General features: G+C 42.6%; 1 protein-coding gene across 21 annotated transcripts in view; it reads left to right on the top strand.

Annotated features, from left to right (window-relative positions):
* Window positions 1–18,618, top strand: part of LOC140738067 (calcium/calmodulin-dependent protein kinase type II delta chain) — a 548,084-nt gene that overhangs the window by 207,174 nt on the left and 322,292 nt on the right. For all 21 annotated transcript variants that reach the window (XM_073065146.1, XM_073065137.1, XM_073065143.1 and 18 more), the window contains exon 4: window positions 17,306–17,360. In XM_073065146.1, coding sequence (XP_072921247.1) covers window positions 17,306–17,360 — 55 coding nt within the window. The remainder of the gene's footprint in view (window positions 1–17,305; window positions 17,361–18,618) is intronic.

Genomic DNA, 18,618 nt, shown 5'->3' with positions numbered 1-18,618 from the left:
TAGTTTTGAAGTGTTTGCCGTCACCTTTAGCCAAAGCTGTTGAGTGGCAGCATTCTTAATTTGCTTTTGAAATACTGCCATCATTAATGCGAAGTTCAAAACAATTTATAAACTATCACAGTTCAAGAGAGAGAAATTTCTCATTTGTGTAGATATTTTCTATTCCAGAGAATTCTCCCTTTCATTATCGCTTTTCCAATAGGCCTCTCTATACCAAACTGAAATGATACCTTTTGCTTTCCTTCTATCACTGTCGGATATATGGCAGATTAAACGGACGAGACCAATGAAAGGTCCAACGGTCAAGAAGGCGGTCTCTGCAAGCATCGTGGAACATGTAGAGCATGACATAGACACAGAAGATGTCTTGGTCATCCACTGCGCCTAGTCCCATCTTGACTCTTGTCTTGCCACTGGATCCAGATGGGAATTGGGAAGAGAGAGTGAGGCTGATGCTGTGCAACTCTCCCTCACTTAAATCCAAATCAAGCGCTGGACGAACCACCACCGTCACTGTCAGGTTTAAAAATAAAAGAATATAATAGTATCTAATGTGGCTATAGCAACTGTAGGAAACAAAAGTACTTATTAAAAAGAGAAAGTTCGGAAGACTTGTGGAATGTGATTCACAAATGTGATACAGAAGGAAGAATTAAGTACACCAAGGACCGAGGCAAGAAAAACACATTGGAAAATCACTTGCTGAATGCAGTCAGGGATTTTTGTCTCTATAGAGTTCCAGGTTTGGGTCTTTGTTCCAAGAATCTCTTAAGTGTTGAAGTACTAAGACATCTGGATCCTGCACTAACACGTGCTTTTTGCTCATTTTAAGACTGGCTACACTCATGTACATGATGATGATTTTTCAGTTCTCACACTCCAGAGACACTGTCTGCTTCTGGGGAGATGTTGCCAGCCAATGTGGTAGTAGGCCTGCAGTAGAAACAAGTTGCTTTGTAATAAAAGTTATTTTATTACATAAATAATGTTACTTTTATTTTAAATAACCAGCCCTTTTCTTGTATCTTTTTGACAAAAACAAAAAATATTGAGCTATGATGATAAATTAAGGTACTGAAACTTTTGAAACATACTTGAATCCAAACAACACAGTCTTTCCTAATTGAGTTAAAGCGGTGTACTAAGAGATGGTACACAATGGAACAAATTCAGATACAGAGCCACTGAATTTTCAGTAATCTTTGAAGAAGAGTTTGCATTTTATCCTGTCCAATAGAAACTATATCTGCCTATAGCAAACATTTTCCCATCAGTTAAAAGTCCTTAAAAAGAGACCCTGGAGATTGCATTGGATGTGTTGCAAGCACCTTGCATAAAGACCTCAAATGAGTCCCTGGAGAATACTTTGGATGCATTACCAACATTGTAATCTGTTTGAAAATGAGGCATTTGACCATTACTTTACTCAACTAGGACAGGGAGGAAGGCTGAGATGGTTGGTATGAAGGACTCTTTCATCAAGGGGTGGATTGCTAATGCTGTCATAGAACATAAAAAGTTCAGCAAAGGAAAAGGCCTTCTGGCCCACAACGGCTATACTAAAGATGCAGATCTAAGACATTCCCATCTGTCTGCAGAACGTCCATATCCCTCTACACCATGCCTGTTCATGTGTCTGAGGAAATCTTTTTAAATGTCGCTGTCGTATCTGCTTTCCCTCTCTGTCCTGCCATCCTCTGTGTATATAAAAAAGTTTTCATCACTCTCCTTTAATCAGCACCATCTCTTCCCCACATTAAACCTATGCCCTCCAATATTTGACATTTCCACTTTGAAGAAAGATTCTGACCTGCCTCATAATTTTATACGCTCTGTCAGATCAATTTGGAGGAACGGTTTTTATATCGGCAAGTTAGCTGTAGCAAGCTAAATACAGAAATATGAAGGTGCAGAGCCATCCATCAGAATCATGTTTATTATCACTAACGTACCTGACGTAATCTTTGCTATAAGTTACAATAAATACACAGTGCAAAAGAGGAGTAGTGTTCATCGTCCATTCAGTCATCTGATGGTGGAGGGGACCCTAAAACCTTGCGTGGTCATCTCCAGGCAGATGGTGGTAATAAGAGGAGGGCATGTCCCAGATAGTAAAGGTCTTTAATGATGGATGCCATCTTCTCAATAGCCAGGAGGGTTGTGCCCATGTAGAGTGGGCTGAGTCTACAGTCCCCTGCAGTCCCTTTCTATCCTGCACATCAGAACCTCTGTACCAGGAGGTGATGTAATCTGCTAGAATTCTTTCTGCTTTGTGTCTGTAGAAATTTGCTCAAGTGTTTGGTGACATACCAAATCTCAAACTCATTATGAAGTATGGTTATAAATACAGGCAGTTCCCGGGTTACATACGTTCCGTTCCTGAGTCCATCCTTAAGTCAGTTTTGTACGTAAGTTGGAGCAAGAACATCTGGTATTATTTAGTGTCGGTTAGTCAAACATTTGTCTTAGAATATGATATATATTTTACTTTTCTATGCATATAAAACACTTAAGAAATGTACGTATTCCAGTAATTAAGACCATAAGTCAAAGGAGCAGAAGTTGGCCATTCGGCCCATCGAGTCTGCTCCGCCATTTTATCATGAGCTGATCCAATCTCCCCTTTGGTCCCATTCCCCTGCCTTCTCACCATAACCTTTGATGCTACTCAGATATCTATCAATCTCTGCCTTAATTAGACCCAATGACTTGGCCTCCACTGCCGCCCATGGCAACAAATTTCATAGATTCAGCACCCTCTGGCTAAAAATTTTTTTCGCATCTCTGTTCTGAATGGGTGCCCTGCAATCCTCAAGTCATGCCCTCTCTTACTAGACTCCCCCACCATGGGAAACTACTTTGCCACATCCACTCTGTCCATGCCTTTCAACATTCAAGATGTTTCTATGAGGTCCCCCCTCATTCTTCTAAGCTCCAAGGAATACAGTCCAAGAGCGGTCAAACGTTCCTCATATGTTAACCCTCTCATTCCCGGAATCATTCTAGTGAATCTTCTCTGAACCCTCTCCAATGTCAGCATATCCTTTCTTAAATAAGGAGCCCAAAACTGCACACAGTATTCCAGTTGAGGTCTTACCAGTGCCTTATAGAGCCTCAACATCACATCCCTGCTCCTATACTCTATTCCTCTAGAAATGAATGCTAACATTGTATTGGCCTTCTTCACCACTGACTCAACTTGGAGGTTAACCTTAAGGGTATCCTGCACGAGGACTCCCAAGTCCCGTTGCATCTCAGAACTTTGAATTCTCTCCCCATTTAAATAATAGTCTGCCCGTTTATTTCTTCTACCAAAGTGCATGACTTTCTGACATTGTAATCCATTTGCTACTTCTTTGTCCATTCCCCCAATCTATCCAAGTCTCTCTGCAGACTCTCTGTTTCCTCAGCACTACCGGAACCTCCACCTATCTTTGTACCATCAGCAAACTTAGCCACAAAGCCATCTATTCCATAATCCAAATCGTTGATATACAACGTAAAAAGAAGTGGCCCCAACATGGACCCCTTTATTCCCACTCTCTGTTTCCTGCCAATCAACCAACGCTCTATCCACGTATGTAACTTCCCCATAATTCCATGGGCTCTTACCTTGATTAGCAGCCTCATGTGCGGCACCTTGTCAAAGGCCTTCTGAAAATCCAAATACACAACATCCACTGCATCTCCCTTGTCTAGCCTACTTGTAATTTCCTCAAAAAATTGCACTAGGTTTGTCAGGCAGGATTTTCCTTTAAGGAAACCATGCTGAGTTCTGCCTATCTTGTCAAATGCCTCCAGGTACTCCGTAACCTCATCCTTGACAATTGACTCCAACAACTTCCCAACCACTGATGTCAAGCTAACAGGTCTATAGTTTCCTTTTTGCTTCCTTGCCCCCTTCTTAAATAGCAGAGTGACATTTGCAATCTTCCAGTCCTTCGGAACCAGGCCAGAATCTATCGACTTTTGAAAGTTCATTGCTAATGCCTCCGTAATCTCCACTGCTACCTTCTACAGAACACGAGGGTGCATTCCTTCTGGTCCAGGAGATTTATTTTATCTACCCTTAGACTATTCAGCGTCCTGAGTACTTTCTCTGTTGTAATTGTGATTGCGCATATTTTTCTTCCCTGACACCCTTGAATGTCCGGTATATTGCTGATGTCTTCTTCAGTGAAGACTGATGCAAAGTATTCGTTCATTTCTTCCGCCATCTCCTTATCTCCCATTACAATTTCTCCAGCATCATTTTCTATTGGCCCTATATCTACTCTCACCTGTCTTTTACTCTTTATATACTTGAAAAAGCTTTTAGTATCCTCTTTGATATTATTTGCTGTGTTGTTTAGTAATAATTGTAGCTTTCATCGTGGCAGGGCCTTTCGCGTGCTCCATTGTTCTCTCTTTATCCATTATCCTTTAAAATTGTTCCGATCGTTGACTGACTGTAGCCTAACACTTTTCCAGTGACCAATGGCGTTTCACCTCTTTCCAAGCACTTTATTATTTCCACTTTATTTTCAATCGTGATCGCTTCCCGTCAATGGAACAGAAACACTGCGGGCGGCGGGTCCTGAGCTCTGCCGGCTCCCGAGGTCCACTGGGTCCTAAGGACCACCACACTGAATTCCTCGGGTCCTAAAGTCCACCGCACTGAGACAGGTTAAATGGGACAAGTGGGGGCTGTGCTGGGTTTGGGTATTTGATCCTCCACAATATTCCGCGTGGGAATTTAAACTGGAGGTGGCAGTGTTTTTTTTTACAATGTTGAGTTGCGAGCTCAATGTCAACCTAGCACAGAGGGTACATGCGTCACTGGATCGACATCAACCCGGCATGGAAGCGGTCTGTCACTGGATCAAACTCAGGAACCTCTGTTCTCGAGCTCGGTGCTGATCTCACTGCGCCACCAACCGACTGGAACGGTGGGGGTGGGGGTTCAGGGTGAATCTTACTAAGAAAAATTTAAGCCAAATACAAAGTTAAAATTCAACACAGTGTAAATGGCAATGACTTAAAATGGCAGACGGTGTCGCGATCTGACTTAAAATGGTGGACGGTGTTCTCCTTCCTTGGTTCGTAAGTACTAGTTGTTCTTAAGTTGGACATTCGTAACTCGGGGACTACCTGTAATGGCCAAAAGAAAGGCAAAGTGAGAAAAGTACAGCCAAGGTAACTTGGATGCTAAGGGTATTGAGTGAAATATAACTGGCTGGAAAAGAAATGCTCTGTGTAAAGTGTCCGTGGATTGGATTGAAATGTTTCTACAAACAGTGCACAATAATGAGGATCTATTTAAAGTGGATGAAGAAGATAGATACAGTATACCACAGAAATCCCAAAGGACAGCTACCAGTAAGGGTTGGAGATAGGTGAATGACGTGCTCACTCAAATGGTGCCAGTTGTGGTTCAAGGCCACTAAAGATGTACCACACACCAGTTCCTACAAGTTCAGGATGAACTATTCAGGATGAGTTATTCGAAGAAATAGCCAGCATGGTGGGTAAAGGAGAGGCAGTGGATGTCATTTACTTGGATTTTCAGAAGGCATTAGATAAGGTGCCACACATTAGGCTGCTCAATGAGATAAAATCCTAAGGCATTACAGGAAAGATACTGGCATGGATAGCGGAATAGCTGACAGGCAGTAGGCAGTGAGTGGGATTAAAGGGGCCCTTTTCCTGTTGGCTGGCAGTGACTAGTGGTGTTCCTCAGGGGTCAGTATTGGGACAGCTACTTTTCAAATCATTTGTCAATGATTTGGATAATGGAATTGATAGCTCAGTGGAAAAGTTTGCAGCTGATGTGAAGATAGGTGGAGGGGTGGATAGTGCTGATGAAGGAATGCAATTGCCGCAGTCTGTGAAGAGCATTCCACAGATTCACTACACTCTGTTCTAAAAGGTCGCCCCTCTAGTTCTGGATATCCCCATCCTTTCCACATCCACCCTCTCTAGTCCTCTCAACATTTGGTAAGTTTCAATGAGATCCCTCATATGTTAAACCCTTCATTCCCAGAATCATCCTCGTGAACTTCCTTTGGACTCTCTCCAATGACGACACATCCTTTCTGAGATATGCGGCCCAAAACTATTGACAATACTGCATGTGTGGCCCGACTAGTGTCTTAGAAAAGCTCAACATTATCTCCTTGCTTTTATGTTCTATTCCCCTTGAAATAAATGGCAATATTGCATTTACTGCCTTTACCACAGACTCAACCTGTAAATTAACCTTCTGGGAGTCTTGCACAAGGACTCCTAGGTCACTCTGCACCTCTGATATTTGAACCTTCTCCCCGTTTAGATAATAGTCCATTTACCAAAATGCATTATCATACATTTCCCAACACAATATTCCATCTGCTACTTTTTTGCCCATTCTTCCAGTTTGTCTATATCCTGCTGCAATCGCATTGCTTCCTCAGCCCTACCTACCCCTCCACCTATCTTTGTATCATCTGCAAACATGTCAGATCCCAAGGCAGAAAAAGGATGAGAGTGAAGAGAAATTGAAAAGTAAGGTCCTGTCTTTGGGTGGAAGACAGGAGAGATTAAAAGAAAGCAGAATGACAATGTAAGGAGAGAAGAAATCATTTTAAGAAACAAATGCATATAGGAAGTTGTGGAATAATTATGGGGAAAAAGGTCACTGAGTAATCTGGAGGGCAATGAAATCGAAATTGTAATTACCCTAGTGGACTATAATAAGATTATTTGTAAATTGTATTATATTACAAGCTGAAGTTCAGCTCCCATACTTTTGTTTCTCGCCCACTCTCCATGAATCCTGGATACGGCTTCAATTCTGTATGCAAATAGCAACTTGCATATGAAAGCTTCTTGCTATAGAATGAATTATCATTTTATTAAGGATGTAGTTCCTTTGTGTTATTAATTTATTTTCGTTTTGCAAGAGAAGGGTTGCAACCAGAAACTAACTTCACAGTTGTTAGCTTTTTCATGATCCCCTATCTGTACTTACGGAGCCATATTCGGTGGGTACTACTGAATAGTCACAGCTATTCTGAGTGGTCAGCCTTTTGGTAAGAAACCACACTGGCAGTTAATCACTTTGCATAAGGGTGGGGGAGTTAAAGAGGAGGATCCAGGATTGGTTCATCCGATGCAAATACTCAACAGGCCAGATAGTATTTGTGCATAGAGGGAAAGGGGTTTAACATGTCATTAGAACTCAGAAAATTAAAATTCAAATATGTTTTAGGTTACAGAAAAGGTTAAGTATGAGTGAGAACAAAAGGAAAGCCTGTGATTTGGTGAGATTCAAAAGAAGTCTGGATGTCCCAAGCTATAGTGGTGCTGCGGAGCAGGAAGAAATTACATCTGAGATTATTTTGATCCCGAGGAGAGGAAAAAAGATCAATCTTGTAATGAATAAGGCAGATGAGTTCAAAGCTTTACTAAACACATTGGGGCCACAATTTGTTGCCATCACTGAAAGATATTTGAAAGGGACAATTACATGGATATGAAAGATTTAAAGGATATGGACCAAATTTCTTTCTCTGCGCATTGGGTGTTGGTCCTTCTTTTTATTAGTTGGTTCTTTCGGGTTTCTTGCTTTGTGGCTGCCTTTAAGCAAACAAATCTCAAGGTTGTATAATTTATGCATACTTTGATAATAAATGTGTTTTAAAATTTTAGCTTAACTGGGAATCTTGATTGGCATGGAGCGTTTGGGCCAATAAGCCTGTTTTCACGCTGTAAGCACTGGCAACTTAGTATCCTGAGCTATAGAATATTCAGGTGTGACAGACAGGGATGTAAAGGAGGTCATTGTGTTGTTAATCACAGAATATATGGTATTCCTTCATTATTGAGGAGGATATCCTAGAAGGCATCTCAAATGAGATCATATGGACAGAGATAGGAACAAAAAGGTGGCATGGCCACATCAAGTCAAGTCACTTTTATTGTCATTTCGACCATAAATGCTGGAACACTACATAGTAAAAATGAGACAACATTTTTCAGGACCATGGTGTTACATGCCACAGTACAAAAAATAGACTGAACTACGTAAAAAAGCAACAGAGAGAAAGCTACACTAGACTACAGACCTACACAGGACTGCGTAAAATGCACAAAACATCACAATAAATAATAAACAGGGCAAGGTGTCAGTCCAGGCTCTTGATACTGAGGAGTCTGATAGCTTGGGAGAAGAAACTGTTACATAGTCTGGTCGTGAGAGCCCGAATGCTTCGGAGCCTTTTCCCAGACAGCAGGAGGGAGAAGAGTTTGTGTGAGGGGTGCGTGGTTCCTTCATAATGCTGTTTGCCTTGTGGATGCAGCGTGTAGTGTAAATGTCCGTAATGGCGGGAAGAGAGACCCCGATGATCTTCTCAGCTGACCTCACTATACGCTGCAGGGTCTTGCAATCCGAGATGGTGCAATTTACGAACAAGGCAGTGACGCAGCTGCTCAGGATGCTCTCAATACAACCCCTGTAGAATGTGATGAGGATGGGGGGATGGGAGATAGACTTTCCTCAGCCTTTACAGAAAGTAGAGACGCTGCTGGGCTTTCTTTGCTATGGAGCTGGTGTTGAGGGACCAGGTGAGATTCTCCACCATGTGAACACCAATAAATTTGGTGCTCTTAATGATCTCTACCGAGGAGCAGTTGATGTTCAGTGGGGAGTGGTCACTCTATGCCCTCCTGAAGTCAACAACCACCTCTTTTGTTTTGTTAACATTAAGAGACAGGTTGTTGGCTCTGCACCAGTCCGTTAGCCGCTGCACCTCCTCTCTGTAAGCTGACTTGTCGTTCTTGCTGGTGAGACCCACCACGGTCGTGTCATCGGCAAACTTGATGATGAGGTTCGAGCTGTGTGTTGCAGCACAGTCGTGGGTCAGCTGAGTGAACAGCAGTGGACTGAGCACACAGCCCTGGGGAGCCCCTGTGCTCGGTGTGATGGTGTTGGAGATGCTGCTCCCGATCTGGACTGACTGAGGTCTCCCAGTCAGGAAGTCTAGGATCCAGTTGCAGAGGGAGGTGTTCAGGCCCAGTAGGCTCAGCTTTCCAATCAGTTTCTGAGGGATGATTGTGTTGAATGGTGGACTGAAGTCTATGAACAGCATCCAAACGTATGTGTCTTTTTTGTCCAGGTGGGTTAGGGCCAGGTGGAGGGTGGTGGCAATGGCGTCATCTGTTGAACAGTTGGGATGGTACACAAACTGCAGGGGGTCCATTGAGGGGGCAGCAGGGGCATAGCACTTGCTATTACAGTGCCAGTACCAACCACTGACTGTAAGGAGTCTGTACATTCTCCCCATCACCACGTGGGTTTCCCCTGGGTGCTCCAGATTACTCCCACATTCCAAAGACAAATGTGTTAGTTGGTGTATTGGTCACATGATCCTCACGGGCCTGTTGGGCCAGAAGAGCCTGTTATGATGCTGTATCTCTTAAATCGGAAATCACCCACAGTACACTAGTACAGATGAAGGGATTTTATAGACTTCACAACTAACAACAAAAAATAGCAAATGTCAAGGGATATCGAGATTGAATAAAGAGAAGAAAGGAGGCATATGGTAGGTATAAAGGTTATTTTATTTAGCAATAGAGTGTGGATTAAGCTCTTCAAGCCATGCTGCTTCAGCAACTCAGACAATTTACAACGACCAATTATCCTTGAAGGAGGAAACTGGACACCCACACATTCTACAGGGAAGATGTGCAGAGACTCCTTACAGAATGGCACTGGAATTAAACTCCAACCTCTGGAATGCCCCGAGCTGCAGTAGCATGTAGCATGGTGATATAACAGTGGCTTCTGGGTTATGAATGACTTATACAAGTCCAACATTATTTAAATTGTTCCTGTAATTTTAAACTAATTTAAAGCAAATAATAATAATAACGTTTCACAGTATTTGTATATATATTCCACTGCTTTAATCATGGATTGTTCAATGAAATAAACCAATACTAGCAGGATATAGAACCTACAACATAGAACATTACAACAAACCACTTGGCCCACAATGTTGTACTGACATTTAAACACACTCAAAGATCAATCTAACCCAGGTTCCCAAAATGTGCAATAACGCTCCCCTGGTAGCAGTGGGAATTTCTAAGGGGGGCATTAAATATAAAGGGTAGGTCATGTTTAACCAACCTATTAGAGTTATTTGAGGAATTTACTAGTGTTATGACCCCAGCCCCCTCCTTTGTGAGAATCGCGAGAGAGAGAGAGCAGCGTTACAGTTTGGAATGTGGGCTGGCCTCTCAGCCAGACAAAAGCCATGGACATAGCCATTGTCTTGGGAGACACCTTTGTGGAATAAGGGACTGGACTACGTGCAAACCCTCAGGGCAATGTGAGATGGGTGATGGGGGAAAGATTGCCTCACCCCCACCCTGATTGACATCTACAACCCTGCCAGTCCAGATAAAAGGTGGGCTGCCGAGGCGGGGCCTCAGACGCACCAAGGAGACACACGAAGAAGACACGATAGCGCTTCCCGTCGGAGCGGGAAGCCATTCTGAAGGAAGCCACGTGCGTTAGATTCCGGATCGGGAGTCTGTGGCTGAAACCAAAGGAAAAACCGTTTTAACTAACAACAGGGATTTGCTTCGCAAAGACGACGGGCAAGTGTTCCTTCTTTCTCTCTCCAACACGTGAAATGCCAGCGGTTTCCCGAAACGGGGAAGCCTGCAGACTTTGAGTGACTCTTATTTTCCATTGGACTCAGTATTATCCCCTAGACAACGATAGAGCTTATTTTTGATTGATTATTACTATACCTGTGCTTTAGATTGAGTTTTGACGATGTATATGATCTGAATGTTTTGTATTAACCATACGTTTGTGCCCCTTTATAAATAAAAACGTTTGAAAATAGTATCATCATGCTTCAGCGGACCTCTTTATCTTTGCTGGTAAGTCACCCGGTTACTGGGAACGTAACACTAGGAAAGTGGATGAAGGGAAGGCAGTAGATGTTGTCTACATGGACAACAAAGGCCTTTGACAAGGTCCCGCATGGGAGGTTAGTTAGGAAGATTCAGTCGCAAGGTATACATGGTGAGGTAGTAAATTGGATTAAGCATTGGCTCAGTGGGAGAAGCCAGAGAGTGGTAGTGGAGGATTGCTTCTCTGAGTGGAGGCCTGTGACTAGTGGTGTGCCACAGGGATCAGTGCTGGGTCCATTGTTATTTGTCATCTATATCAATGATCTGGATGATAATGTGGCAAATTGGATCAGCAAATTTGCTAATGATACTTTTCACATTGTTTATCAGTGATTTGGATAATGGGCTTTGTGGCAAAGATTGCGGATGATACGAAGATAGGTGGAGCGATGCAATTAGACAAATTGGACAAATGGGCAAAAGCATGGCAGATGGAATACAGTGCTGGGAAATGTATGATAATGCAGTTTGGTAAAAGGAACAATGCAGACTATTAATCTAAATGGGGAGAAGGTTCAAACATCAGAAGTGCAGAGGGCCTTAGGAGTCCTTGTGCAAGACTCCCAGAAGGTTAATTTACAGGTTGAGTCTGTGGTAAAGGCAGTAAATGCAATGTTGGCATTTATTTCAAGGGGAATAGAATATAAAAACAAGGAGATAATGCTGAGCCTTTATAAGACACTAGTCAGGCGTATTGGAGTATTGTCAACAGTTTTGGGCCCCATATCTCAGAAAGGATGTGCTGTCATTAGAGTAAGTCCAGATAAGGTTCACGAGGATGATTCTGGGAATGAAGGGGTTAACATATGAGGAGCATTTGGCAGCTTTGGGCTTGTACCCACTGGTATGTAGAGGTATGCGGGGAATCTCATTGAGACTTACTGAATGCTGAAAGGACTAGATAGGGTGGATGTGGAGAGGATCGGGGTGTCCAGAACTAGAGGGCACAGCCTCAAAATTGAGGGGTGACCTTTTAGAACAGAGTTAAGGAGCATTTACCAGCGAGTAGTGAATCTGTGGAATGTTCTGCCAAAGACTGTGGTGGAGGCCAAGTCCGTGGGTATGTTTAAGGCAGACGTAGATAGTTTCCTGAGTGGTCAGGACATCAAAAGATATGGTGAGAAGGCAGGTGTTTGGGGTCGATTGGGATCCATGGTCAGCCATGATGGAATGGCGGTGCAGTCTTGCTGGGCTGAATGGTCTACTTCTGCACCAATGTCTTATGGTCTTACAGTGTAAATCTGGACTGAAGAAATTGTGTTATTTCCGCACCTGGCCCATGCATTATATTACAGTTCACTACCATAATATAGTGTTAGCTAATAGGATTCCATGAGTCTAATCACACAGCGATACAATTCCTGTGAATTAGGAATTAGTATTCAATGGGGTAAAGTTCAGAATCTGCCCTTTCAAATGATCTTGACCCTTTTTCTGTAGCCAATGGTCCCACTGAGATGACGCTGCCTCACTTTCAGGCAGAGAGTCTAGTTTTGCCTGAGTTATGATGATATAGTGGCTTTTTGATCTCTGCGCTTGAGATTGGAATTAAAGAATAGGCTATTGACCGTTATTGTTAATCCATAATGAGATTGGCAGAAGTAGACCAAATGAAAAAGAAGTGTAGACAGTATAGTGTGGAGCATCTTAAATATGGTTTTATACCAGCACCAAGCAACCAACAGCAGCCAACGTGTCTCTTTTGTGAAAAAGTTTCCTTAAATGAAGGAATGAAACTGTCCAGGCTCCTTGAACATCTGAGGAAAATACATTCTGAGTATAAAAATAAAACAGATGATCCTGAATATCTGTGGAACTCTCTGTCCGATGAAGCAGTGGAGGGTACCTCAGTAGATATATTTAGGGCAAGGTTGGATAGATTTTTGCAAAGTAGGGGTATTAAAGGTTATGGGGAAAAGGCAGGTAGGTGGAGATGAGTCCATGGCCAGATCAGCCATGATCTCATTGAATGGCGGAGCAGGCTGGACAGGCCAGATGGCCTACTCCTGCTCCTGTTTCTTACGCTCTTATGTTCTTAATTTTTAAACTGTAATTAAATAATTTTTTGTAGATTTAAACAGATTCAAATACATTTTACAATCACTTGTCACTGCTTTGAATTTGCATTTCCTATTGTATTTCACTGTGCATTGTATATTAACATTCTTTATAGGTTTTATGTGATGGCCTGAAAAAGAGAAATGGTTGGAGATGTGGCTGGTTGCCAGGGGTGATCTAACATGACCCTCCTACATAGTCCTCCATTTTTCTATCATCCATGTGCCAATATAAGAGTTTCTTAAGTGTCCCTAAAGTATTTGCCTCTACCACCAGCCCTGACGGGGCTTTCCTTCTCTGTGTCAAGAACATAACTCGGACGTTCCCCCTATACTTTCCTCCAATCACCTTAAAGATATGGCCCCTTCTATTAGCCATTTCCATTCTGGGCCAAAAGTTGCTGGCTATCCATCAATGCCTTTTATGATATGAATAGCTATAGAAAATAGAGGGGGGAAGTTCTAACTTGTAGAGAAAATTTCAAGACAGAGCCCGTTCTTGGTGTTCACCTGGCGGAGAATCTCACCTGGTCCCTCAACACCAACTCCATAGCCAAGAAAGCCCAGCAGTGTCTCTACTTTCTGCGAAGGCTGAGAAAAGTCCATCTCCCACCCCCGATCCTCACCACATTCTACAGAGGATGTATCGAGAGCATCCTGAGCAGCTGCATCACTGCCTGATTCGGGAATTGCACTGTCTCAGATCACAAGACCCTGCAGCGGATAGTGAGATCTGCTGAGAAGATCATTGGGGTCTTTCTTCCCGCCATTATAGACATTTACACCGCACCCACAAAGCTAACAGCATTATGAAGGACCCCACGCACCCCTCACACAAACTCTTCTCCCTCCTACCATCTGGCAAAACGTACCGAAACATTCGGGCTCTCATGACCAGACACTGCAACAGTTTCTTCCCCCAAGTCATCAGACTCCTCACTACCCAGAGTCTAGACTGACATCTACATCATGTATTATTATATTGTAATTTGTCCTCTACTGTGCCTATTGTTCATTATTTATTTATTGATTGATTATTGTACTGCCCTGCACTGTTTTGTGCAATTTATGTAGTCCTGTGTAGGTTTGTAGTCTAGTGTAGTTTTGTGTTGTTTCATGTAGCACCATGGTCCTGGAGGAACGTTGTTTCGTTTTTACTGTGTACTGTACCAGCAATTTATGGTCGAAATGACAATAAAAAGCGACTTGACTTTGTAACACAGAGACAGACAGGAGGAAGTGTCTATTGAGGGAAATGAACTATCAACATTTTGGGTTGGGACCTTTCATCTGGAGTGAGAATTGGCTGGAAGTTCATATAAAAAAAAGTGAAGAGAAGGGGTGGAGCAAGAGCTGGTTATTGATAGGACAATCCAGATGAGGAGGAAAGAGAAGAGTTATCAACAGGTGGAGATGATGAAGAGCTAAAGATGATGGAATTGGATAGGAGAGGAAGATGAAGCATGTGAGGGATGTGAGGAGAGCAGATGGAAACAGTGGGGGTAGGAACCCTCAGCCACCACCCTCCTCCGTCTGGCAGAATCGGTCTTCACCCTCAACAGTTGCTCCTGTAGCTCCCCCCACTTCTTCCAAATTCAAGGGGTAGCCATGGGTACCCGCATAGGCCCCAATTATGCTTGCCTTTTCAGTGGCTACGTGAAACAGTGAATGTTCCATGCCTTCCCTGATAATGCTCCCAAACAATGTGTTACACTGGTGACTGCATTGGTGCTGCCTCCTGCACCAGTGCTGAGTTCATCAATCTCATCAAATTTGCCTCTAACTTCCACCCTGCCTTTAAATTTACTTGGTTCATTCCTGACACCTCTCTCCTCTTTCTTGATCTCTCTGTCTCCAAATTTGGAGACAAGCTAGCTACCGACATCTTTTATAAACCTACTGATTGCCATGGCAATGTTGACTATACCTCTCCCACCCTGTCCCTGTAAAGATGCTATTCCCTTTCCTCAGTTCCTTCCTCTCCACAGCATCTGTTTCTAGGATGAGGCTTTCCTTTGATGTTTTTCTTGTTCCTGAAGTTTCCCTTACTCCACCTTTAATGCTCCTTCACTCACATCTTCTCTACTTCATGACTCAGCCCATTTACGCTCAGCCAATATGCTCATCCCATTTTCCCGCTGCCTTAACAGGGATAGAGTTCCTCTTGTCGTCACCTACCACACCACAAGTCTCTGCATCCAACAGATCATTCTCCACAGCTTCTGGTGCCTTCAATGGGATCCTACCGCCAAAAACATCTTCCTCCCTCCCCCCAGCCCCACTTTCTGTGATTCCCGTGTCCAGTCTTCCCTCCCCACTTCTGGCACATATCCCTGTAAGTGACAGAAATGTTACACCTCCCTTGCTTCCATTCAGGGCCCCAAATAATCCTTCCAGGTGTGGTAACCTGCGATTGTTCGACTCATCTCTTGTATCTGGTGGTCCTGGTGCGGCATCCTCTACATTAGTGAGATCCGACATAAATTGAGGGACTGCTTTGTCAAGCACCTCCTCTCCATCTGCCAAAAACGAAATTTACTGGTGGCTAGCAATTTAATTCCTATCACCGTTCCTTTCTGACATGTGGTCTATGGCCTCCTCTACTATCGCAATGAGGCCACTCTCAGAGTGAAGGAGCTGCGCCTCATATTCTCTCTAGGTAGCCTCCAACTTGATGGCATGAACACCAATTTCTCCCCCCTGTAATTTTTTCCCTCCCCTTCTCTCTCCTATTCCCCAATCTATCTAGCCTCTTACCTCTTCTCGTCATCTGCCTATCACTTCCACCTGGTGCTTCCCTTTCTTCCGTGGTGCACTCTCCTTTCAGATTTCTTCTTCTCCAGCCCTTTACTTTTCCCACCTCTTTCACTTCACCTATCACCTTTGAGCTTGCCTTCCTTCCCCTCCTGCCACCTGTTCTTTCTGGCATTTTCCCCCTTCCTTTCCAGTCCTAATGAAAACTCTCGGTCTGAAATATCTACTGATTTATTCATTTCCATAGATTCTGCCTGATCTGCTGAGTTCTCCAGCATTTTGTGTGTTGCTCCAGATTTCCAGCATCTGCAGATGTGTTTATAGCTGAAGAAGTTGGTGGATTTGTAATGGATATCCCAAAGTTCAAAGTAAATTTATTATCGAAGTATGAACATGTGCACAAGAAGACACATGGCGCCCTCTGTTGGTCATGGTTGATCATGGATGTTGCGTTCCAGCAGTCTATGACACAAGCCAGTAGGCAAGTCAGGGCAGTATGATTATGGAGAGCAAACTGCCTTCTCCAAGCAGCTGATGAATCCACAGGAATGGCAGAGATCAAAACATTTTGGCACCAGCAGCATCGCAGGTGTTGCCAGTCAGCATTGAACTTAACGTAGGACTGCTTTAGGGACTCCAGCTTCCTCAGGGTTTACTCCCGAAGCCTTTCTCAGGAGTGGGTATACTGGCAAGGTAGCTAGGGTTTGAGACCAGAGTTTTCCTTCTCCTCACTAAGCTGCCACCCTAGAGCCCCATTTGCTCAAAGTAACCTATCTTTGCATCGTCTTCTGTGAGTAGAGACGGTTCCGCTGGGCTTAGTAGCTAAACCACACGTGAAGGCCAGGAGCTAGACTTGGTTTTCAGAGCCTATTTGAGATGCATGCCATTGGGATCATTTAATAGGCAGTGGCAGCTTATCCCCACTACCATGTATGTTTTATTGTAACTGAGTATACTTAGGGCAATGAAATAAAGAACCAGTTAATCCTCATCATAGATGATGTCTATGTAGAGTTTGCATATTCTCCCTGTGTCTGTCCATTTCCTCCTACATCACAGGCAGATCAGTAAATTAATTTACCTCTATAAATTATTCCCAACGGGGTACACTTTTGGTTGAAATTCTAGGAGTTGATAAGTACATGGGGACAATAAACAAATAGGATTGAAGTTAGATAATGGAAATGGGAGTTCATATTTGGCCTGGACAGTGCAAAAAAGACCTATTTTCCTGCTGTAAAGGATTGAGAGTATTATGGTTTATTGTACATAATTTTATTTTTGAATGAAGTATATTTTGTTTTTAAAAAAAATCTCTTATTACCTAAGTTATGCATACAGTAACTGCGTACATTTATATGGAAAAGTGCATTTAGATATACTGTAACTTAGTTGGCATATGTTTGTTTGTATTTTACTTGAAGTTTTCATAATTGTCTCAATAACTGAAATTGTTTTGCAGTATTTTGAAATAGAGTAATCGATTATCTGCCATGGTGTCAAATGTAAACAAGTAGATAATTAAGGCTTTTTTTCTTTTTCAGTTCGGCTCCATGACAGCATATCAGAAGAAGGGTACCATTATCTAGTGTTTGATCTGTAAGTATTTTTCCTCATTCAACAATTATTCCTCTTTCAGTATTTATAGCCGAGTGAAATAAGCTTACTACATTACATGCTCACGAGGTGAGCTGCAAAGATTTTTGATGTTGTTTGCCTTGTTTTATAATTAGAGGTTGATAAATCTAACGTAAGAAATCATCATAAAAATTGGACAATCAGAAGCATTCCGAAATCTTGTCAGCTTAGATGGAAGGAAAAACTAGGGAGTGACTTCGCTCTTTATCGAAGCTTTTCTCAGTTTTCTGTCTCAACTGTGTGACCTGGTTAAGTAGCACAATGACTTGGCACCAGACAGCTTCAATAATATTCAGGATGCTGTCAGTAAGCAAGTTCAGCCTTATAGATCTGATGCAAGTTCAGCCTTATAGATCTGATGCAAGTTCAACCTTATAGATCTGATGAAAGTTCAACCTTATAGATCTGATGCAAGTTCAACCTTATAGATCTGATGCAAGTTCAGCCTTATAGATCTGATGCAAGTTCAGCCTTATAGATCTGATGCAAGTTCAACCTTATAGATCTGATGCAAGTTCAGCCTTATAGATCTGATGCAAGTTCAACCTTATAGATCTGATGCAAGTTCAGCCTTATAGATCTGATGCAAGTTCAGCCTTATAGATCTGATGCAAGTTCAACCTTATAGATCTGATGCAAGTTCAACCTTATAGATCTGATGCAAGTTCAACCTTATAGATCTGATGCAAGTTCAACCTTATAGATCTGATGCAAGTTCAGCCTTATAGATCTGATGCAAGTTCAGCCTTATAGATCTGATGCAAGTTCAGCCTTATAGATCTGATGCAAGTTCAGCCTTAGATCTGATGCAAGTTCAACCTTATAGATCTGATGCAAGTTCAGCCTTAGATCTGATGCAAGTTCAACCCAATAGATCTGATGCAAGTTCAACCTTATAGATCTGATGCAAGTTCAACCTTATAGATCTGATGCAAGTTCAGCCTTATAGATCTGATGCAAGTTCAACCTTATAGATCTGATGCAAGTTCAACCTTAGATCTGATGCAAGTTCAGATTTGATAGGTAAATGCTGGGCGACTGGATTTCTGAGCTGCAAGCACATGGCTGGATCTCATTCAACAAAATTTCAGCAAAGTTGACTGGTGTGAACTGACTGTTGCTTTTCAGTCAGAGAACTGAATGCAGTAGTAAATGAGTTCTTTTCAAGTTGAGAGGTTATAAAAAAGAGGGTTTGACACAGATTAGTGTGGAACCCCAG

This window comes from Hemitrygon akajei, chromosome 13, assembly GCF_048418815.1.
Source record: "Hemitrygon akajei chromosome 13, sHemAka1.3, whole genome shotgun sequence".
Lineage (NCBI taxonomy): Eukaryota > Metazoa > Chordata > Chondrichthyes > Myliobatiformes > Dasyatidae > Hemitrygon > Hemitrygon akajei.
Note: the sequence above shows the minus strand (reverse complement) of the source record. Positions and strands in the feature narration are given on the sequence as shown.